Source organism: Buteo buteo, chromosome 13 (assembly GCF_964188355.1).
Source record: "Buteo buteo chromosome 13, bButBut1.hap1.1, whole genome shotgun sequence".
NCBI lineage: Eukaryota > Metazoa > Chordata > Aves > Accipitriformes > Accipitridae > Buteo > Buteo buteo.
This window is the reverse complement of record NC_134183.1, coordinates 5,989,619-6,007,972: the sequence shown is the minus strand read 5'-3', so window position 1 is coordinate 6,007,972 and position 18,354 is coordinate 5,989,619. Positions and strand designations below refer to the sequence as shown.

General features: G+C 35.3%; 1 protein-coding gene across 12 annotated transcripts in view; it reads left to right on the top strand.

Annotated features, from left to right (window-relative positions):
* STXBP4 (syntaxin binding protein 4) overlaps window positions 1–18,354 on the top strand; it is a 76,287-nt gene that overhangs the window by 34,021 nt on the left and 23,912 nt on the right. For 9 of the 12 annotated variants that reach the window (XM_075044400.1, XM_075044398.1, XM_075044397.1 and 6 more), the window contains 3 exons: window positions 1,150–1,266; window positions 1,794–1,843; window positions 2,995–3,128. In XM_075044400.1, coding sequence (XP_074900501.1) covers window positions 1,150–1,266; window positions 1,794–1,843; window positions 2,995–3,128 — 301 coding nt within the window. Of the gene's footprint in view, window positions 1–1,149; window positions 1,267–1,793; window positions 1,844–2,994; window positions 3,139–17,649; window positions 17,701–18,354 lie in introns of all 12 variants that reach the window. The other 3 variants (XM_075044402.1, XM_075044403.1, XR_012652680.1) reach the window with 2 other exon arrangements.

Genomic DNA, 18,354 nt, shown 5'->3' with positions numbered 1-18,354 from the left:
AAAGAACTTCAGAGCATGTGGGTTGCTTTCTTAGAGACTTGTTACCGAGATGATAGCTTGAATTCCTGAAATTCTGAGTGAGCACTCGAATATCTCAGTTGAGATGTGATTCTCTGCATTTCTTTTTCAAAAAAAGCAGTATCAAGTAGGTACCAACTCTATAGTATACTCTTTTTAGTATGAAAGAGTGAGGTCCCTCTGAAGGTTTACCAGCTCCTTCTCCAATAGTGGACAGTGAGATTACCAAAGAAAGGTGTTTTAATCAACAGATTCTTTGACATTCAGAGTGACCATGATTCTGCTGCTTTGTACAGTGTATACAAACAACTATGTCTACTCATTTGCTTCAAGTAAAGATAATACATAGGTTTTGCTTATTTTTTTTATAAGAGTTTTATGGTAGGTAATGGGCTTTCAGAAAAGATCGCCTACAGTGATGTAAAAGTTTATTTTTACTGATAATGACATTTTCTTAATTTTGGAGAGTATTTTGGTCTAGATCTTCTGTTCAGCAGCCAACTTAGCTAAACAAACATGCCCATATACTTGTGAATACTTTACTTGTGGTCCTCTCACACGAACAGTGCCAGGGACTCAAGCTGAAACCTTGAGCCTCCAGAACTTGATCTAATGGGGCTCACGTTCTCCGTAGCTGAAGTACAGAACGATGCATAACACTAATCAACAGGTTATATAAGTGCATGTAGAGAAACCCTAGGGAGTAATTTTTCTCCAAGGTATGCCATAATTACTCTGTTGGCCAAAGGATGTACAGATGCAAACTCATGGACTGAGTTTGTTCACATACTGATTATTTATGCCACCCTGCTGACAGATACTGTCACCATCAGGTTGGTGGTTTTGATCCATTCATGAATCAGTTGAAACTGTCTTAAGTTTTAGCCCTGTTACTGTTGTTAGCTGCCTATTTCAATTTACCTTTTTATCATTTGCCAAAATCTGTTGCAGTTTGGAAGCTGATTTACTAGCAGATCAGGCATATCTGCCTCAGGAGCAGCTATGTTTTTCAGAAATGTAGAAAAGAGTGTAGGTTAAACATTTCAGAAATCCATTTCAATTCACACCATATATCTATGTGAGTCAAGGGAGAAAATGATTAGAATAAAAGCCTTAAAATATCTTTCCCAGGATAACATCCAAGACTTGAGAAAGAGAGTTACAGTGCTTGACTGCCAGCTGCGGAAATCAGAATCAGCTAGGAAGACCTTTGAGGTGGCTACTGAAAAATTGCTACAATTTGTAGAGGTAACTTTGACTTTCATTTCTAGTGATTTTTTTATCTGGAAAAATTTTGTGTTGATGTTTCTAAGCAATAAACATAATAAACCAACTATAAACCAGTTTGTAGAGATCCTTTCATTGCTAGCAATAAAGATGGTGTATAAGTGTGCAGATCTATGTAGGAATTTACTTAATCTTTAAGTTTTGCTGTATACGAAACAAATGAAACTGATCAGATAATTTTTTTCATCTAATTTTTCGCAAACTCATACCAATTTCTGTGAAATTTCCCAGAGGAGAAAGGCAGGAAAAGTAATATTTGATAATATTTTGAAATGTTATGAAACAAAAAAAGTTATGTTGTTACATTTATTGCATTTAAAGGGGTTATAGTGTTTTGGTTTTTACTTTTACACTGCTAGCTGGGAGAGACTAGACTCTTTAATTACAAATCAAATCCCCCACACCCAAATAGAACATCAAATAATAAGGTGTTAACTTTTTGACTGTGTCGATTTATAAATTGTTAACTTCTTGACTATGGCCAACAGGTTGTGCATGAAATACTTTCAGATAACTCTACTTCCTCGACAGTTTTAAGGTAATGAAATGGCATAGTTATTAACATTGCAATGGCAATATGAATGTTGAAAAAGTCTACTATTGTTTCAAAGTTTCCAAAAACTGTCTTGTAGCTATTTTTCATATACTTTTTGCTATATGTTTCTGAGTGTCGTTTTATTGGAGGAGAGGGAACGGCATGAATTACAAACTCAGCTTTCCAGATGCACCTTCATTAAAAACCTCGGCATCAAATTAAAACTGTTAGTAATTACATAGCTATGGTTGTCTGGATGCTTCCATAAAATAATTGTAACATACTAAGGATTAGTTAGAATTGCAAGGAACCTTAACAGTCGGTTATAACTTTTTTTTCTTTTTTTTTTTTTAGATTTGCCCAAGAAATTTTGCATCATCATTAATCCAGTAGCATATAAATAAATTGATAACATGTATACCCATTTCAGTTGTATTACTTTTCTTGTTTAAAAATGTACCTAGGAAAATTCAACAAGATTTAGAGCAGCCTTTGGTCCTTCAGAATATCCGCATGATTGTGCCTATATATCACAGATAGCTTTCCATTAATATTTATGTAACAGTAAAGTAAAGCTCTCAAGCAAATCAAATTTATTTAAGTGAAGTTAGCTGGAACTTTATTTCAAAAAAAACCTGCAGGACCAGATCATCTATGATACTGTAGATATCTGTGTTCTCACATGCTAATCCTAAACAATTAAATGCAGTTCCCTGCACTGGCACCACACAAGAGCAATGTTGCATGTTTTATAAAGTTTGCAGACTTTATTTTAGTAAATGGATTGAAATATTAAACACAAAGCTAAGGTGACAAACTGACTCACTAACAGCGTAAAAGATAAGAATTGGGTCCCCTAAAGCTGTGTCCCTTCTTAAATGCTAATATGAAAATTACTTGTAAGTTACTTTCCTGACACCCACTGAGTTCTTGACACTAGGTTTTGAGACATGAATGTTGTTTGAATTGAACTTTCCTAATACCTTTATTGTACAGACAGAACTGCTTCTAAGGCAAACTCATCAATTTGGTAGTATGAATCTTTTTGTTCATACAATGAGACCAAAACCAATCTAGAAATACAAAGTTTACGTTATTAAAATAACCATTTCTTGCATAATCATACAAATAAACATTCTTTTTTGTTCTTTTAGTGACAGAAGAACAACATTGTCTGCTAAAGCACTTCTTGCACGGTTGGGAAGGATTGGACCTACTGTCACAACAGCTCTTGCAGCAGAAGCGAGAGACCTTGCCAAGTCTGTCCGTGCCATTTTGGAAGTAGACTGTGAGTGAGTGTGAGTGTCTTCGTGTGCGTGTCTGCATGTATACACATGCATAAATACTTCCTTTCTTCTATCAGATGTTGTGGCTTTAGCATCTTGCTTGCTAACTGAGAGTAGCATGTTTCAGTAATCACCATGTGGGCTTTTTTTCCTAAATGTGGAAGAAGGATCCTGAGTAGAGGTTCTGTCTGGTTTGGGTTAGGACTGTGGTATAGGTAGGGGATCCAGAGTCCAGTGTCTTTCAGAGTGGCGGAAGACCTACAAACACAGGGAAAGGGCTGCTGCTGCTAAGGGCTATCCCCTTTGTTTTTCTAACCCTAACCATTACCATAACCTAAACTTACCCTACCCACAGTCAGAACCTTCTCCTACAATTGGACTGTTTTCATATGGTGATTTGGCCACTTTTCTGTTGTATGCTTCACCCAGTAGAATTGGTTCACTGTATAATTTTTTTCATTTAATTCCAAGATTACAGAGCTGCCTTAATTCTAGCTGCTTAAGATTTAGTCAGTACTTCCTAGGACTGATGTAGCATGCAGAATGAGGAAAAACTAGTATCTGTTTAGAGTTAGAAGTGGTTTTCCCTATTAATACCCTTAAAATAGTAAGTGCTTTTCCTCCTTAACTTTAAGCAGATATCCCAGGATAGTTTATTGCATGTGTTTTACCAGTGTCAAATGGGTGGAATAATAATGACCTTATTTAAGTAAGTTTGGTATATCTTCTAATTCACTGAAGGCTGTGGAATAAATAATAGTGAGACTTTTACAGAAAATATATAGAGTAAACAAAGAACAAAAAAGTAAATTAAATAAATCTTTGTAACAAACAGTGTTTTGAATTATAATGAAGTCACAAAATATTTTTTGGATCATAAATACCCAATGCATTTTTCTGGAAGAATATTTCCTTATCTGATAGCATGTATGTTGTTTTGTTAATTGTCAGTTGAAAATTTCTTCTGTTTATATTAAGCCAAAGAGAGGAATTTTGTTCCTCTTTTACTGTTCTTTTACTAGCTTTTAATAAGAATACGGTTGTTTAATAAATTAAGAAAATATTCATTCTTCTGAGGTTTAACCTGGGAGTAGGTAGACATTTCTGAAAAGACCTAATAATTCAGAGGTACACAATACATTTCATCCCATTCTAGAAAGGCTGACTGGGCAAGTGATAAGTTCTATGCAAGCTGAAATTAGTCGCCTGTTACAGAGTGCAGTAAAGCCAGTGGATGGTATTGGAGACTTCAGTAATTTGCTGCCACAGAGCAGATCATTTAGAGATCTCTCAGTGGATTCAATCTTTCTTTTCACTTTTGTTCTGTTTCCCTTGCCTTTTGCACACTCTTTACTTTTGGGTTCAACAGGCTTTTTTCTAGCAAAGACCTCATGAAAGGAAAAACGGAAGTGTAATATTTTGGTTCTGTTACTAGCATTCATCACTCTTCCAAAAACAATATACCAAGGACTTTCTTGTAGTTCAACATCATCTTGACCAAAACATTAGGAGGAAAAAGTCAGAAGTAAGCATCACATGGGATTCTAGGGACTTGGGTTTCCTTGTCTCAAAAGACATTACCTGAAACTCATTGAAACTCATTGGTGGGAGTATTTTCATTTACCTTGATGGGCTTTAAACAAAAGCGGTCTAAGTCAACAGGATTATGGAATATAAGCTTTAATAGCTCAGTATGTTAAACCACACAGATATAGATCCTTCTTCCAAGATACGAAGGATGCATCAGAAGGAGAAGATTTCTTCAAATTTTTAGAAAATCAGGGCATTATTGTTAAGGATTTTTAAATGTGAGTTTTGAAGTCAGGAAATGCCCTTGAGGAAGCAAATCCTCCAGAGCTTTCAAATCTGGTATCAGTTCATTAGCAAAGAAGATAGATATTTTTATTTAAAATTGGATGCGAACTGGCAGAATAAATCATTCATAGCACCGGAGGACAGTGCAGGTTCAGTGTCAGTTCAGTGTGCACCTTCATCAAACTATAATTAGAATATAAAGTTAGTCCAGGGTACGTTTTTTCCTGGAAAACTTAAAGCAGAAAATTAATGCCAAAATGAGGAATATTAATATTTCCAGAATCATGTAAAACTAGAAGAATTTCCTGACTGTAATGCTCTATTTTCATACCGGAATGTGTACAAAATGTTATTCTTCTGAATTTACATGAACATGTATCAAAATGTCTTAATGAAGATTTTATTGCTGTAGGGAGTGAATGTAGCCTGCAGTTTCATTTGGAGATACATGTATATCCTTGGGTCAATAACAGAAATCTGTTCCCATTGGTAAAAATTATGCTAGTTCATGAGCAGTTACTGTAATAAACTGCATGCAGTTAGAAATCTAAGAAACAACTGTGGCTTATTATATGATCCCCTGTTCAGATCATTGAAATGATTGTGTATTTTGATCGTATTTACCTATAGTTGAGCAGACATGTCAGTTCTAATCCAGCTTAGATGGACTGATTTGCAAAAATAGAACAGAAATGGCCTGACACATTACAGGAGTTTTTGGAAAGGTGAATTATGGTTGACAGTAATCATTGAATCAAAGATTTGAATATCCTTTTTACATTGGTTGGGAATTAATTTAGAAAGGGACTGAATAAATATATTTGTTGAGGAAATGTTTCAAGATATTAAAAATGTCTTATTTGACATTATTTATGCAACATTTATTTATTACATCACTCTATGGAGAAGAAAGCAAAATAAGAAGATAAATAAATTGTTCAAAAGTGTTCAGAATATTAGAATTAGAGTTACTGGTGGAAGCGAAAAGAGTAACACTGGCCAGGAGAGGAGATAATTGGTTTTCCACCAATGACGGTGGTACAGTTCTGTCACATTGAGTTGTTTCTATCACACTACACAGGAAATCGTGCAAGGAAAACTTCTAGTTCTAAATGCAACTGAATTGTAACATGTGGTTGTGTCAAACATAATAGGTAGGATACATGTTAGAAAGCTCTGGAGCCACAGCAGGGATCCATTTTATGAACCCGAGAGTTAAAAATAGCTCTGCAGAGAAGGATTTAAAGATTGAACGTCATCCTTCTGAGTTCATTCTGATTTGGAGAGTATTACAGATAGATTTGGGCTCTGACGAGCTTGTGTATGAGATTAAAGCTTTAAACCTCGCTCGCTTTCTCTCTCTCTCTCTTTCTCTCAAAAAAAGTAGTTAAGGCAGAGTAACTATTTAATAGCATTCTGTCTGCAGTGCTCTATGCCAGATTCTCACAAAATGTTTCCCATGTAATCTTCAGTTTTCTTGCAAATGGGCTGTCATAAAAAGGGGGCTCTTGTGTATGTAGCATTTTGTAAATATCATACATCAAAGAAAAAAGTATAATGGACATTACATTGCAGACTGAAGGTTTTCCTGTTTTCTGGAAAGATGTCCACAGCATAATAATTTGTTAATGAATTCTTAGAGAATTGGAGTTAATATTTTTGAAATTGCTAAGTGGATTAAAATATATAGCTGGGCAACCATCGTGATATATTTTACCTTCTAAATAGAACTTCTCTTTCATTATTTGCTTCATTTTGTACAACATGAAGTAAAGGAGCCCTAACCAAAATATCTTTTCGATTCATTTAAAATACATGTGAAATAAAGTCTCAGTGCAAAGACAAGGTTGTGGAGTGTTCTTCCAAAAGAATACCGCTTCCCTTGTTAAAGATCATACTTGACAACTGGGTCAAAGTGACATATTTATGAATTAGCCACACAAACTGTCCTCATCCTCCATAATAGCACGACATTTTGCCTGAGAGAAGAGGTTTAAAGAAGTTTAGTGTATTCCTGAAGATCTCCAAGTACATATTGCCTTGTGATAATGCTGCAAATAGGTTTTCAGCTTTGTAGGTTGAATGACAGATATGTGAAGTCAGTTTGGCAATTCTTCAAGTGAGGACTCTGTTTGGGAAAAAAAAAAAAAAATCCCAACTTGTTTTCCAGTGCTTACTACTACAAGATCCTCAAGATCCAAAAATGCAAATAAGAAAGTAATAAACAGAATAATCAAGCTCATCCCTTGAAAGATTCATCCTTCATCTTCTTGAAAGACTGTAAGCTATTTTTAGACATTAAGTCTTGAGAGGCCTTTCTGCCTTGTAGAATACAAGCATCTCCTGAAGACATAAAATTACTTTCATCATACAAAGGATAATAATGCCTTAGTGAAAGAACTGTAGCACTTAGTACACCATATGGTGCAAATCATGCTAAAAAGAATTGAGAAAGCATTTTCTTCTTTTCTGTTACAAAATTAGAAAAGAAATACACTTGGTACTGTTAATGGCCAAAATCTGATTAACCCTGGAACATACTTATCTCTTCATAAAAGAGCAGGCAATCGGCATTTTGAAATGTGCACTAGCATAATGCAGCTTTCAAGTATTTTGACTGCTAATTTCCTCACTCTGCCTCTGAAATTTCTATCCAAAAATACAACCTTGCTGTTGTTGATATAATCCCAGTCATCAGTATCCGTTAAATGCTATGAAGCCTGCTTCTCTGCTCAGCAGGAACTCAAGCAGTGCACCTTGAACTATTTTTTCCCATCATGTTCCTTTAATCTGTTGTCAGCCTGGGATCTGACACATGGCAATCATGCTGAAGTTCACTAAAATGATCTCCAAATTAATATAGCTTCCAAAAATCCCACTTACCTTACTGATACTGATCTTACTAGTCACTATACACTTGATTATGAAGATCCTACAGGCAGAATTTTAGTTGCCCAGTTTTTGTATTCATTTTCCTTGCATGCTGACTATCTATAGAAAGAAGGCAATGGAGACTGCTGGTGGTCAGCATCCATTAGTGCTCCTTCTCTTGATAGTTAGGTTGCTTTTGATTTTTGGACCACAGACGAAGTCTTACATCTCGGGCATTAAAAGCTGAAATATGGAATCTATCCATTTTTTCAGTTTAGGTGGTTTTTAACTATGTTATGGTCAATTGCCAAAACCATTCCGTATTCAGCAAAGTGTTAGTTGTCCCCTCCCATTCTTTTGACAGTGTGGGTGGAACAAAGTTAGAAGGTAGAGTAGCAAGTCTTCGCAAATAACAGTCTGCTATTTTGAGAAGAGCTAATATTGTTAAGTATTTATATTTCTTTTATTTATTTGTTGCAGCCCTGGTGTGTTTGTTTATTTCAACAGAATTAATGCTGTATACATTATTACTATTTTGTTCTTGAAATTAAAGATGCAACAGTACTATAATTTTGTACAGGTAGTTGGCAGTAGTTCATCAGGAGAGCTCTGAAAAAGTTGACATGTAATTGTGGGCTGTGCCCCCCCACCTTTTCAGTTTATGTCTGCACATCAAAATCCAGATTTAATTGTAAGATGGATAGGCATACCCTGGCTAACTGACTTTTGTTAATTAGGCTAGTGATATTAAAGTTGCATTTGCAGAGGCTGAATATCAAAATATGAGTCTTCTGTTGACCCCAAGGATATTGCCTGATTGCTAGCATTTGCTGAAACTCATTCTGTCTTTTTATGTTTTTAGTATCAGAAATAGACAATTATTTCCTGCAAGATCATCTTTGTGGGGACAATTCTGCACTGGGAGGATAGCATACTTCTAATATTCTTTCAGCTAATAAACTAGAACTGTACCTTTTCTTCCTTACTGGAAGAGCTGCTTGGGAAGGAGCAGCATAATGGATAACTAGAGAGATGACTCTTTGTATTCATTGTTCTGGCAAGGCCATAAATATTTCAGTGAATTACTGGAATCAGAAATAGAAGAGACCTATTAAATTATATAATGTATATCCTGAATGCATCTGAACAGCTCCCCTTTTTAACAGTTTTTGACTAGCAAAAGAATTAAATCTTAAAATCAGCGCTGTATGCTTTAAAGATAAAGAGGTTATGTTTGTTTGAAAATTAAACATTTTCTGAGACAGTGCTTCCATTAGAAAATATTAATTTGGTGAAACTAAAATCTATTTTCTTTGAAACTTTCAACAACAACTAAAGAGGTGAGTTTTATCCAGTGGAAAATTTCAGAGTTTTGCTAGTCCTGAAGGTTGAAGATTTTTTTTCTTCAGAACAAACATACTTAATGGGAGGGTGATTTCATTTTTGTAGAAAGTAATAATATAAAGTTATTAAATGAACTTCTTACTGTTGAATCTTTTCTAAGTTGACATTTTGAAAAAAAGAAGATAAATTCCGGAATCACCATCAGTTACCAAAATTGGTAATCTTAGAATATGACCTGGTCATCAGTGGCTCCATTTACTTGCAGAATCATGCTGAATTTTGAGCTCATGGGGACTGCTGTCTTTTGCTGCAGAATATTGGCACTGTATTCCTCGTGTAGCATCATGGCATTATACCAAACATTGTCAACTTCTCAAGAACAATGCTCCGAAATTGATTTTTCCATACACAAGAGCAGGACTTAGGTGTGCCTGTAGCATGTCTTCCTGGCCTCCACTGAGTTCTGGAGGCAACATGAGACATAAAACCTCTTCCTTATATAGTTGAAGCATCTCCCAGTTTGTCTTGAATTTGGAATTTAGTTCCTTTCTTGTTTGCTCAGTCTCATCTTGTAAAGGCAACTTAGGTCAAGATAAGATAGAGCAAGAGAGGAGCTTCATGCTGGTGCTGAATGCATCACTTGACCTAGTCTCTGCGGGGCAGTGGTTTTCTGGTTTCCAGCTCTGCTCAGCAGCACGCTTTGTAGGAGCTAGGGTCAGTTGTCTTCCAGTTCAACATGTGCTCGGGATCATAGGTCCCTGCTATCAACCACACACTGTGAGTGTGTGACGCTATGCAGAAACAGTGGCTACTACACAAACTGATAGTTTGTCCAAAAATTAAAGTAGCAAGAAATTTCAATATTATTTTTGATTAAATTGCAGACTACCCACATTTCTTTACTGATCTGAAAACTTTGCTAGTGCAACACAGGAATATAGTTTGGGAATTGAAATAAAACTTAGTAATTTTCCTTTTACATCTTCAGTGATGTAAACTGAGAATAACCCTTGACTTAATTTTAATTGTTCCAATACATAACATCAAATACACAAGATGAGCTTTTGCCCTGTAATATAGACATTGCTGAATTTTTGCCTCGTTCTAAAAATGAGAATGGTTCATGAGAAGATTGATAGCTTATCAGCAACTCTTTAGACACACTGCAAATCAGATCACAATGAGAAGCCCAAAGGTGAACAACTTATGTACTTTCAGAAAAATTAAAATTCAAAGTTGCATAACAGGCAAAATGGTTTCTATAGTCCCTAGGAAAAGAATCCAAGCATATTTAATACAATTTTACAAGGACACCATCTAGAATTTAAAAGCTTATTCTACATAACTGTTTACTGCAGAAAGACTTTGAATTTTCTGCAAATCATTTAAATTTCCAATCTTGCCTGCATGGTAAATAAGAATGAAGAGTTGTAATTCTGAGAGTGTTCAAGAACTGTTCGAAAAGGAAAATCTGTCCAAGAATTTTAAAATGTTTCATTGCAACAGAAAGGAAGCGTTCCACTTGAGAAATATAATAGTGTACAATTCTTAAAATATTTCCAATTTAAATTAAAATGAGTGTGCTTGGATATTACATTAAAAATGGAGCACTAGACCTGTGACACAAGTCCGTTCTTGAATCTGTAAATCTAACATGATCTACTTTATTTCCATCATTTGTACACCTTGATTAAAATTATTATTTCCATTTTAAGGAGGAATTTGAGCCATGAAGCAGCTGACTTGCTCATTCATGGTGAGGTGGTGGTGGGGAGGCAAGGATTTAACAGAAGTCTTCTGAATTAAATATTTTTTTTTTCTGACTAGGTGTCATATCTGTAGGAAATCCTGAAAGCAGCTTTTTTTTTTCTTCCTGGATAGTAACCTACTACTACTAGACTCTATTACAATATAGGTAATATTCTTCTACATTCTTAGATAACTGTCAAGTTTGTTAGTGATTTATAAAAATACTTTGTTTCTGTTTTACCATCACTGTGTGTTGTATTTATGCAGTGCATTTTCACTGAACAAAAATGTCAGTTGGTACCTTGACTGTGGAACGGTGTCAAGTAGCGCCTTTACACTGTCTTACCCTCTTAAAGGTTTCATTAGAAAAGGAAAATGACTAACGAGGAAGCATCGACTTAAGAATAGAGACAGCCAGCATAGGCTCCGTTAAAGTTTTCTGAAAAAAGTTTTACTGGTTTTGGTTTCTTGCCTTTTTTTGTTGTAGTTGCTATATTTTGGTACTATATGTTTGATGTTATATTTCAGTGCTGTGTACTTGATCCAAAATAAGTTTTTAATGCATGGTTATCCACATATTTCAAAGTAATTTAGAATTATAGCTGTGGTTTCCAAGCTGTAGTTTGTCAACAGCCACTGAACCACAAAACTCTTGTAACTGATTTACAGCTTGTCTACAGAAACTTAGCATTTTTACATTCTTTTCAATTACAAGATTCATTATGATAATCTATGAGAATTTTTGAGGGTGGCTAGTGATGACTGACTGAAAACAATTTGAGACCACTGAGCTATAGCATCATGACTGCTGAAATAGCAGCATTTAAGTGCCTACCTGTACTTAAAAGCAGTACCTGTAATGTTACATAAATAAGGCCTGTGAAGCCAAATCAGGGTTGAATAGTTTATTAGAAAGGTAGTAGACAGCAAAAAAACTTCCACAGTTTCACCTTTGGCTGTGGTTTTGTTGTTGTTTTGGCTTGGTTTTAGTATTATTATTGGGGTGTGAGTTCAGGTGCTATCTGACAAGCCTGAAAACCCCCATATTATAAAGCCTGTTTCTTTGGCCAGGATTGGTTTTGTTTTACAATAAATACTTGGAAGGAGACAAGTGAAGAGTTGTTCAGTACATAATGTAATTAAAATGTATTACTCCTGTGAACATAAGACGTAAAAATGCCTTGCAAATGGGAAGCAGAAGAAATCTCTGCATGTAATGTAAATTATGCAAAAGATTAGAAAACTCGCACTCAGCTAGTACTTTCCCACCAAGGAATCAGAAAAGATTCGGCTAGAAAGGACCTCCAGCAATTGGGTAGCGCATCCGCCTGCCTCCAGCAACATGAATTATATCTATATTAATCCAAACATGTATTTGTCTAGCATATTCCACAGCTTCTGTAGGCTAACTATTCCCATCTTTAATTATCTTTGCCATTAGAAAGCTTTTCCTTTGGCCTAAATCCTCCTCGTTGCGGTTTAAGCCCATTACTACTTGTCTTCATCCCTACAGTTATTGAAAACACCCTACTACTTTCCTGTTTGTGGCAGCTTTTAACATATTTGAAGACCTTATTGTGTCTCCACTCCGTTTTCCGTTCCCCCAAATAAACTGATACCAGTTTGCTCATTTTTTCCTTACAGACCATGTCTTCTAGCCATTTCATCACCCTTGTATTTCTTGGAATTCTCTCCAATTCATCAAAATTGTGTTGAGTTCTGTAGTTGAGATCTTCCTGTGGGAGACAAAAATGGAACAATAAGTTTGTTTGCTTTAACATATAGCACACCAGCTCTTATGTCCCCAAATGGTGTTCCCTTTCTCTGATAGCTTCATGTTAGTGATTCGTATTAAGTTTGGGCTTTCCTGTACTTCAGAGCCTTTTCTGCTGAACCAAAGGCTCGCTAGACAGACCCCTCTTGCTTTTGTGCAGCTGATTATTAGCTCCTGGAGTAGTACTTTACTTTTGTCTTTATTGAATGACACCCTATTTATTTCAAATATTTGATCCAGTTAGTCAAGCTCTTACAAAATTATAATCCTGTTTTTCAATGACATTTCAAAGAAATGTCCATTTACAGATGGGTTTTAAATCCTGAATTACCCCTGAACTTTCCTTACTTGGACTAAAACTACATTTTGTTGAATGTGAGTGAGGAATGACATTGTTCTCACCTAACTGGTCTTACTTGTGGGTATTGTTGCAGGACCTAGAAATTAGACCCCACTTATAAAAGGTGACACTAATAAAGACAGAATAATTTTATAACCTGATCAAATAAAAAAAAAATATTTAAAGTATCAATGATGAACAAGTTGCTACTTAATTTATTGGTGATTGAACATGTATCTTATTCCCAATGTTTCACAGCAAGGAAAAAGACAATTCAATGTCTAAAGCCTGAATTTAAGACAGTTCTTTAATGTGACCTAGATTTCAGAACTCTGTTGTTGCTGCTAGGAAAGCAATTTATTCTCTCTCCATTCACTTCCCTTTAATGAGAAAAGATGAGTCAGCTTTTGAATAGGCACTGTCTGTACTGACTTTCAAATCAAAACATTTTAATAATGAAAAACAAGTAAGTGATATTATTATACCTTAAAATGCAGATGAGCTAACAAGATTATTGCAGTCTCGTTAGTTTAATTTCCAGTATCTCTGAAGAAAGATTTCATTGAAGAGCAGACCTTTAGAAGTCTATGGACTCGTTTAGTCCATACTGTGTCCCCACTATGAAAAAATTAATTGACTTTGTGCTCTTCCCATACGAGTTGTTCTTGCTCTTGGTAGCTACAGTGACTGAAGTCAAAACTCTCCAGAACTAACAATTTTACTGGATGGTAAATGCTTCCTAAATTGTCCCTCTATTAATTTCTGTTGACATAATGCTTAGAATTTTGGTATATTGATCCTTAATTATAGTATGATGTTTTGACATAAGAGGGGAGGAAAAAAGCTTCCAAGTTTTATAGCATGGAGATGCAAATTGCTTACAGAGGAAACACACAGATGAGACAGGAATTGAACCTTGAGGTCTCAATCCCAAATCAGTGTCTCAGACTCAAGGCTGCCCTCCCTCTTTTGATTTGCAAGCACAGTTCAGACATAGTCAGCTGGTTACAAGGAGAGGTGGGTAACCTGGTGTGTCTCTGTGGGTATGTATGTCTGCACACCAGCCACAGAGCAACTGTCTCGTTATTTCAGATGCCAAAAAATAAAGCAACCGTTACGGTATGGAGCTGAACCAAAGCAGTTGTGCATACTTTTGTGCAGTTAATGCTGAGTTAATTTTCTGTGGCTACACAGCTATGAGAGAGCTGGATTAAAGCTGGTGGGGGGTTGATCAGACCTTTGTTTCGAATGTCACTGTATGCTAAAGCTATCAGTGCTCATCTTGTCTAAGAAGGTTGGTATGCTTTTCTGTCAGTTCCTTCAGTTGTCACATTTTTTCACTTTTTTTCAGTAGGTAGGAGTGAGAAGCTGAGGGCTAGCAGAGTTACTTAGACATATATGGTGCACAAATGTGATAATTTAAATGGAAAGAAGTACAGAGAAAGTTGATTGCCAAGAATGATATAGGAAGCTTTTTAAAAGTATATTATAAGGAGAATTTGCAAGAGGAAAACATAATTGCTTGGTGCTTATGAAGGAGACCTAAATGATGTATAAAATGTGCATAAGCCTCATACTAGATCTACTACCTCATGCCATAAAGCATATGGATCATTAACTGGAAGTTAAGGATGGAGGTTTTGCCTTGCATTGGTGATTGCTACAGGTATTACATTAGAATCCTTTACAGCTAAGGTAAAATAAAATATGCTAATTTAGGCACACGGCGGATTTTTTTTTTCCCTTCAAATTTATAATAAAAAAGGAAAGGTATCTATCCTAGTTTCTAAGAACTTTTGACACTATTTTTAAAATATGCTGACTTTAAAGTCATGTCTTTCTGTAAATAAAACCCTTCTTTTATTTACATGTAGCTACAGTAACAGGCTAAAAGGATATCTTGTATTAATGTATTTTTACAATTCTTTCTTCAAAAGGAAAAAGCATTACCTTCGTCTGTACTTACTGAGAAATGAGCTCAGCAGAGCATAGTTCTGTGTCTTTCAATTGTAGGTGGTTCATGCCAGCCCCCTGTGCAGTTTAATTTCATCATCACTGAAAAAAAGTAAGATATTACTTAGCAAGAAAGGCATATCATGTAATACTATTGCTTTTTAGATCTCAGACAATTTCTGCTCAATTCTAATTTTAGACAGTCATTTTAATTCGTTACCAATGAATGCTTTCTAATTAAACTTATATTTAACAATCACATGCGTCAGTGAGCAATGTGAGATGACAGTGATGGAAGTGGGTGGATAGCACAATAGATGGTGACAAGAGAAGTTGATCCAGTAAGAAAGGAGGAGATGGATGAATTCCGGAACAGAGTAATCAGGGGAGCAAGAGAGTAGGGAAACTGAGGAGAAAAGAAATGGTTTAGAGCTGGGCCATACAGTGAAGTATTCTAGGCTATTCCTAATTACCTAGACCTGGTGGTGAATGCCCCGTGTGCAGAGGCTTTTATTTCTGGAATAAGAATGTGTTATTCCAGATTCTTTTTGATCAGCTGAAGGTGGATTGTACCAATTCAGAACAAGAATGTTCTCAGAGAGTACTTACTTCTATGAATTTAACTTTTTTTTAGCCTATGTGGCATTCGTGTAGAATTCCCCAGTTATGGGCCATTTCTCTAATTTTATAATAAATAACATGTTTCCTGACTTCTCTTCAGCAGTTTGAGATTTGTAGGTATAAACAAAATGAATTTCAAATCAACTTATGCAAATATTCTTCAAAAATTACTTGTAGTGTATTCAATCAGCAATGGAAATAATAATGTGTTCTTGACCAGTCACAAATAGACAGCATCATGTTAATAGTCAATACTGGAAGACTGTAGAAAAAAGCCTGCAATTAATTCATAGAAAGGAATTTATTTTTTTTAAAGATGGATAAGACTGAAAAAAAATGTAATGGGAAGCATGCTTACCGTTTTTAAGACCTTATCAGGGAGCACTAATACCTATATGATCCTAGAGTGCTGTATTTCTCTTGCTGTGTCACTAATTGAGACTCTGTCATTGCAGCCTTTAACATTAAAATAAAATAAAACATCTTTTTGTTGGCAAACTAAAGCAGATGGGAGCCACTAGAGGATAAGCAGAACTGATATGATTTTTTTTTTTCTTTGCAGCCTTCTCTGTGAAGGAGGTAGATTTCTGCATTCTGCAGATTTCTGATTTTCTGTATTGCCTCCACGTTATCCACAGATTCTTCAACCACAATAAACAAAAGAATTTGGGGAGATTGGTCACTGCTTTCTTATGTATTTTCACTGGACAGCCAGTAGCATTTTAATAAGAAGCAGTGTAGGTGAAAAATACAAAAATAATTGTCAGATAATCAGTGTGCTAAATGCATTTTTAAAAGAAAATAATATGAGCCAGTAGATTATGCAGACTTTTTGTATTTGGTCCGAATGAGCTAGTCTTAAACTCCTCTCTGCTTTTATTATCCCTTACCTTTGAGGGCTTATGCTTTCCTGACCTAATGGCTAAACAAACGTATTACATTCATGACTAAAATAGCTATAGTGTTGAAGGACATACTGCTTAATGGTATCTTGGCTTTCTCAAAATTGATTGTTGAACTTCTGACTATCAAAGCTGTGGTATGTGAAAAGGCATTGTAAGCCAAATGTGATACATATTGATTGTATTATAAGCATATTGAAATGATAAGCTTGTTTTTCTCAATGTAAGTTGCTAAAGAATTCATTTTTTCTGAAAGGTGATTACATTACAAAAATAATAATCCCTAGTAGTACTTTGAATTCCTTTCACATCAGCATATCAAGGAATGCAGTCTTTCTTCAGTTTTTTGTATGCTAAAAGATGTTCCCAGTTTCACATCAGTAGCTGTTGCAGATGCTGAGATTCTAGCCTGTGACAGTAGGTAATGGCAAGAATCTTCTGTTCTACCTCTGGGCTAAAAGGAGGACTTATCCAAAAGTCAATAGGTTTTTTTTTTCTGTTGGTTGCTAGTGGCTTATTTACCTTCCCTGTTCTCACAAAAGTCTGCGTCTTCCCCAGTGTACCTTAGAAGAACAGCTTCTATTTGCTGAAGCAGACTGTTCAGTACTTAACTGGCTGTACTCTTTCTATTCCCTTTAAAAGTCAGAATGTTCTATAGTAACATTATTGTGAAGTATGTACTGCAAGCTCTGGTGACTTCTGCCATTTCTGTATAATTGGTTGTACACATTTGATTGCCATCACCTAAGCAGAAGAAAGTATTTTATTGCCCTTGTTAAGTGTGTTGTGCTTATTTTGTACTTTCACTACTAACCTCCTGCATGGATAAAAATGAGCATCAGCTAGATTGCTTGCTTCTCATTTTAATAACAGTCCAAATTGCTTAGATCCTACAGTACCTAAAACTTTATTTGAAAGGAGAATATTAGTCTTTATTTGAAGAATATGCAGTTTGGGGTTTTTTTTGTTGTATTTCCAATATTCAGCTTCTGAAAAGGTATGTTTTTAAAGTAATGTTTCAGGAGGGCAATTCTTGAAGACACATAGCAGCAACCTCATTGCTCAGATGACTATAGCTCTCACTCATTTCTGAAGAACTTAAGTCCACATGCTGGGCAGAGTTTGTTCTAAATTTGGATTTCCTTATTTGTTAGGTAGGAGAGCAATATGTCTACAGTAATGTCTGATCACATTTACGGACTGAGGTAATTCTTATTTCCTTAAATTAGTCAGTTGATGGGTCATTGTTCATATATTACAATTTCTGTTGTATCCATACTGTTTCTGATTAACTGTACCAAGTTATTCACAGACAAGTATTAGAAGAAAGATATTCGTAACAGTTTGTAATTTCAAAATTACCATAAAGATCTTAAAGTTGATTTATATAATCCTTTAGCACGAGAAGCGAACTATTTTATAACTCTCATTCTAAACTGTAACTTGATGTGTAATTGTTTTAATAAGAGATTAATGAGTCTGAACTTCGATGGGTCAGTTATTAATCATATGATTAATAGGAAATGGGAAAACACAAGGTCATCTTTCACCATGCCCTGAATATCCAAAGTAAGAAAAATATTTTTCCTGAAGCATGGTTTCTAGGAACAAGACTGAAGGGAGACAAGCCGATCTGCCAACCATGCTCTAAATTAGCGTACATTTCAGTTGCTAGTATTTCCCAGATGTCTCCACTTGAAAACTACTTACTCCATCTTTGTTTTATTAAATTACCAACAACAAAAGAAAAAGAACAATTTCTTTAAAATGGAATTTGATATGTGAAAGAAAGGAATGGAATGTCCCCTTAGCAGAGTATTATTCATAAAATGAAACACATTTGTTTGTGGGAAGAGCAC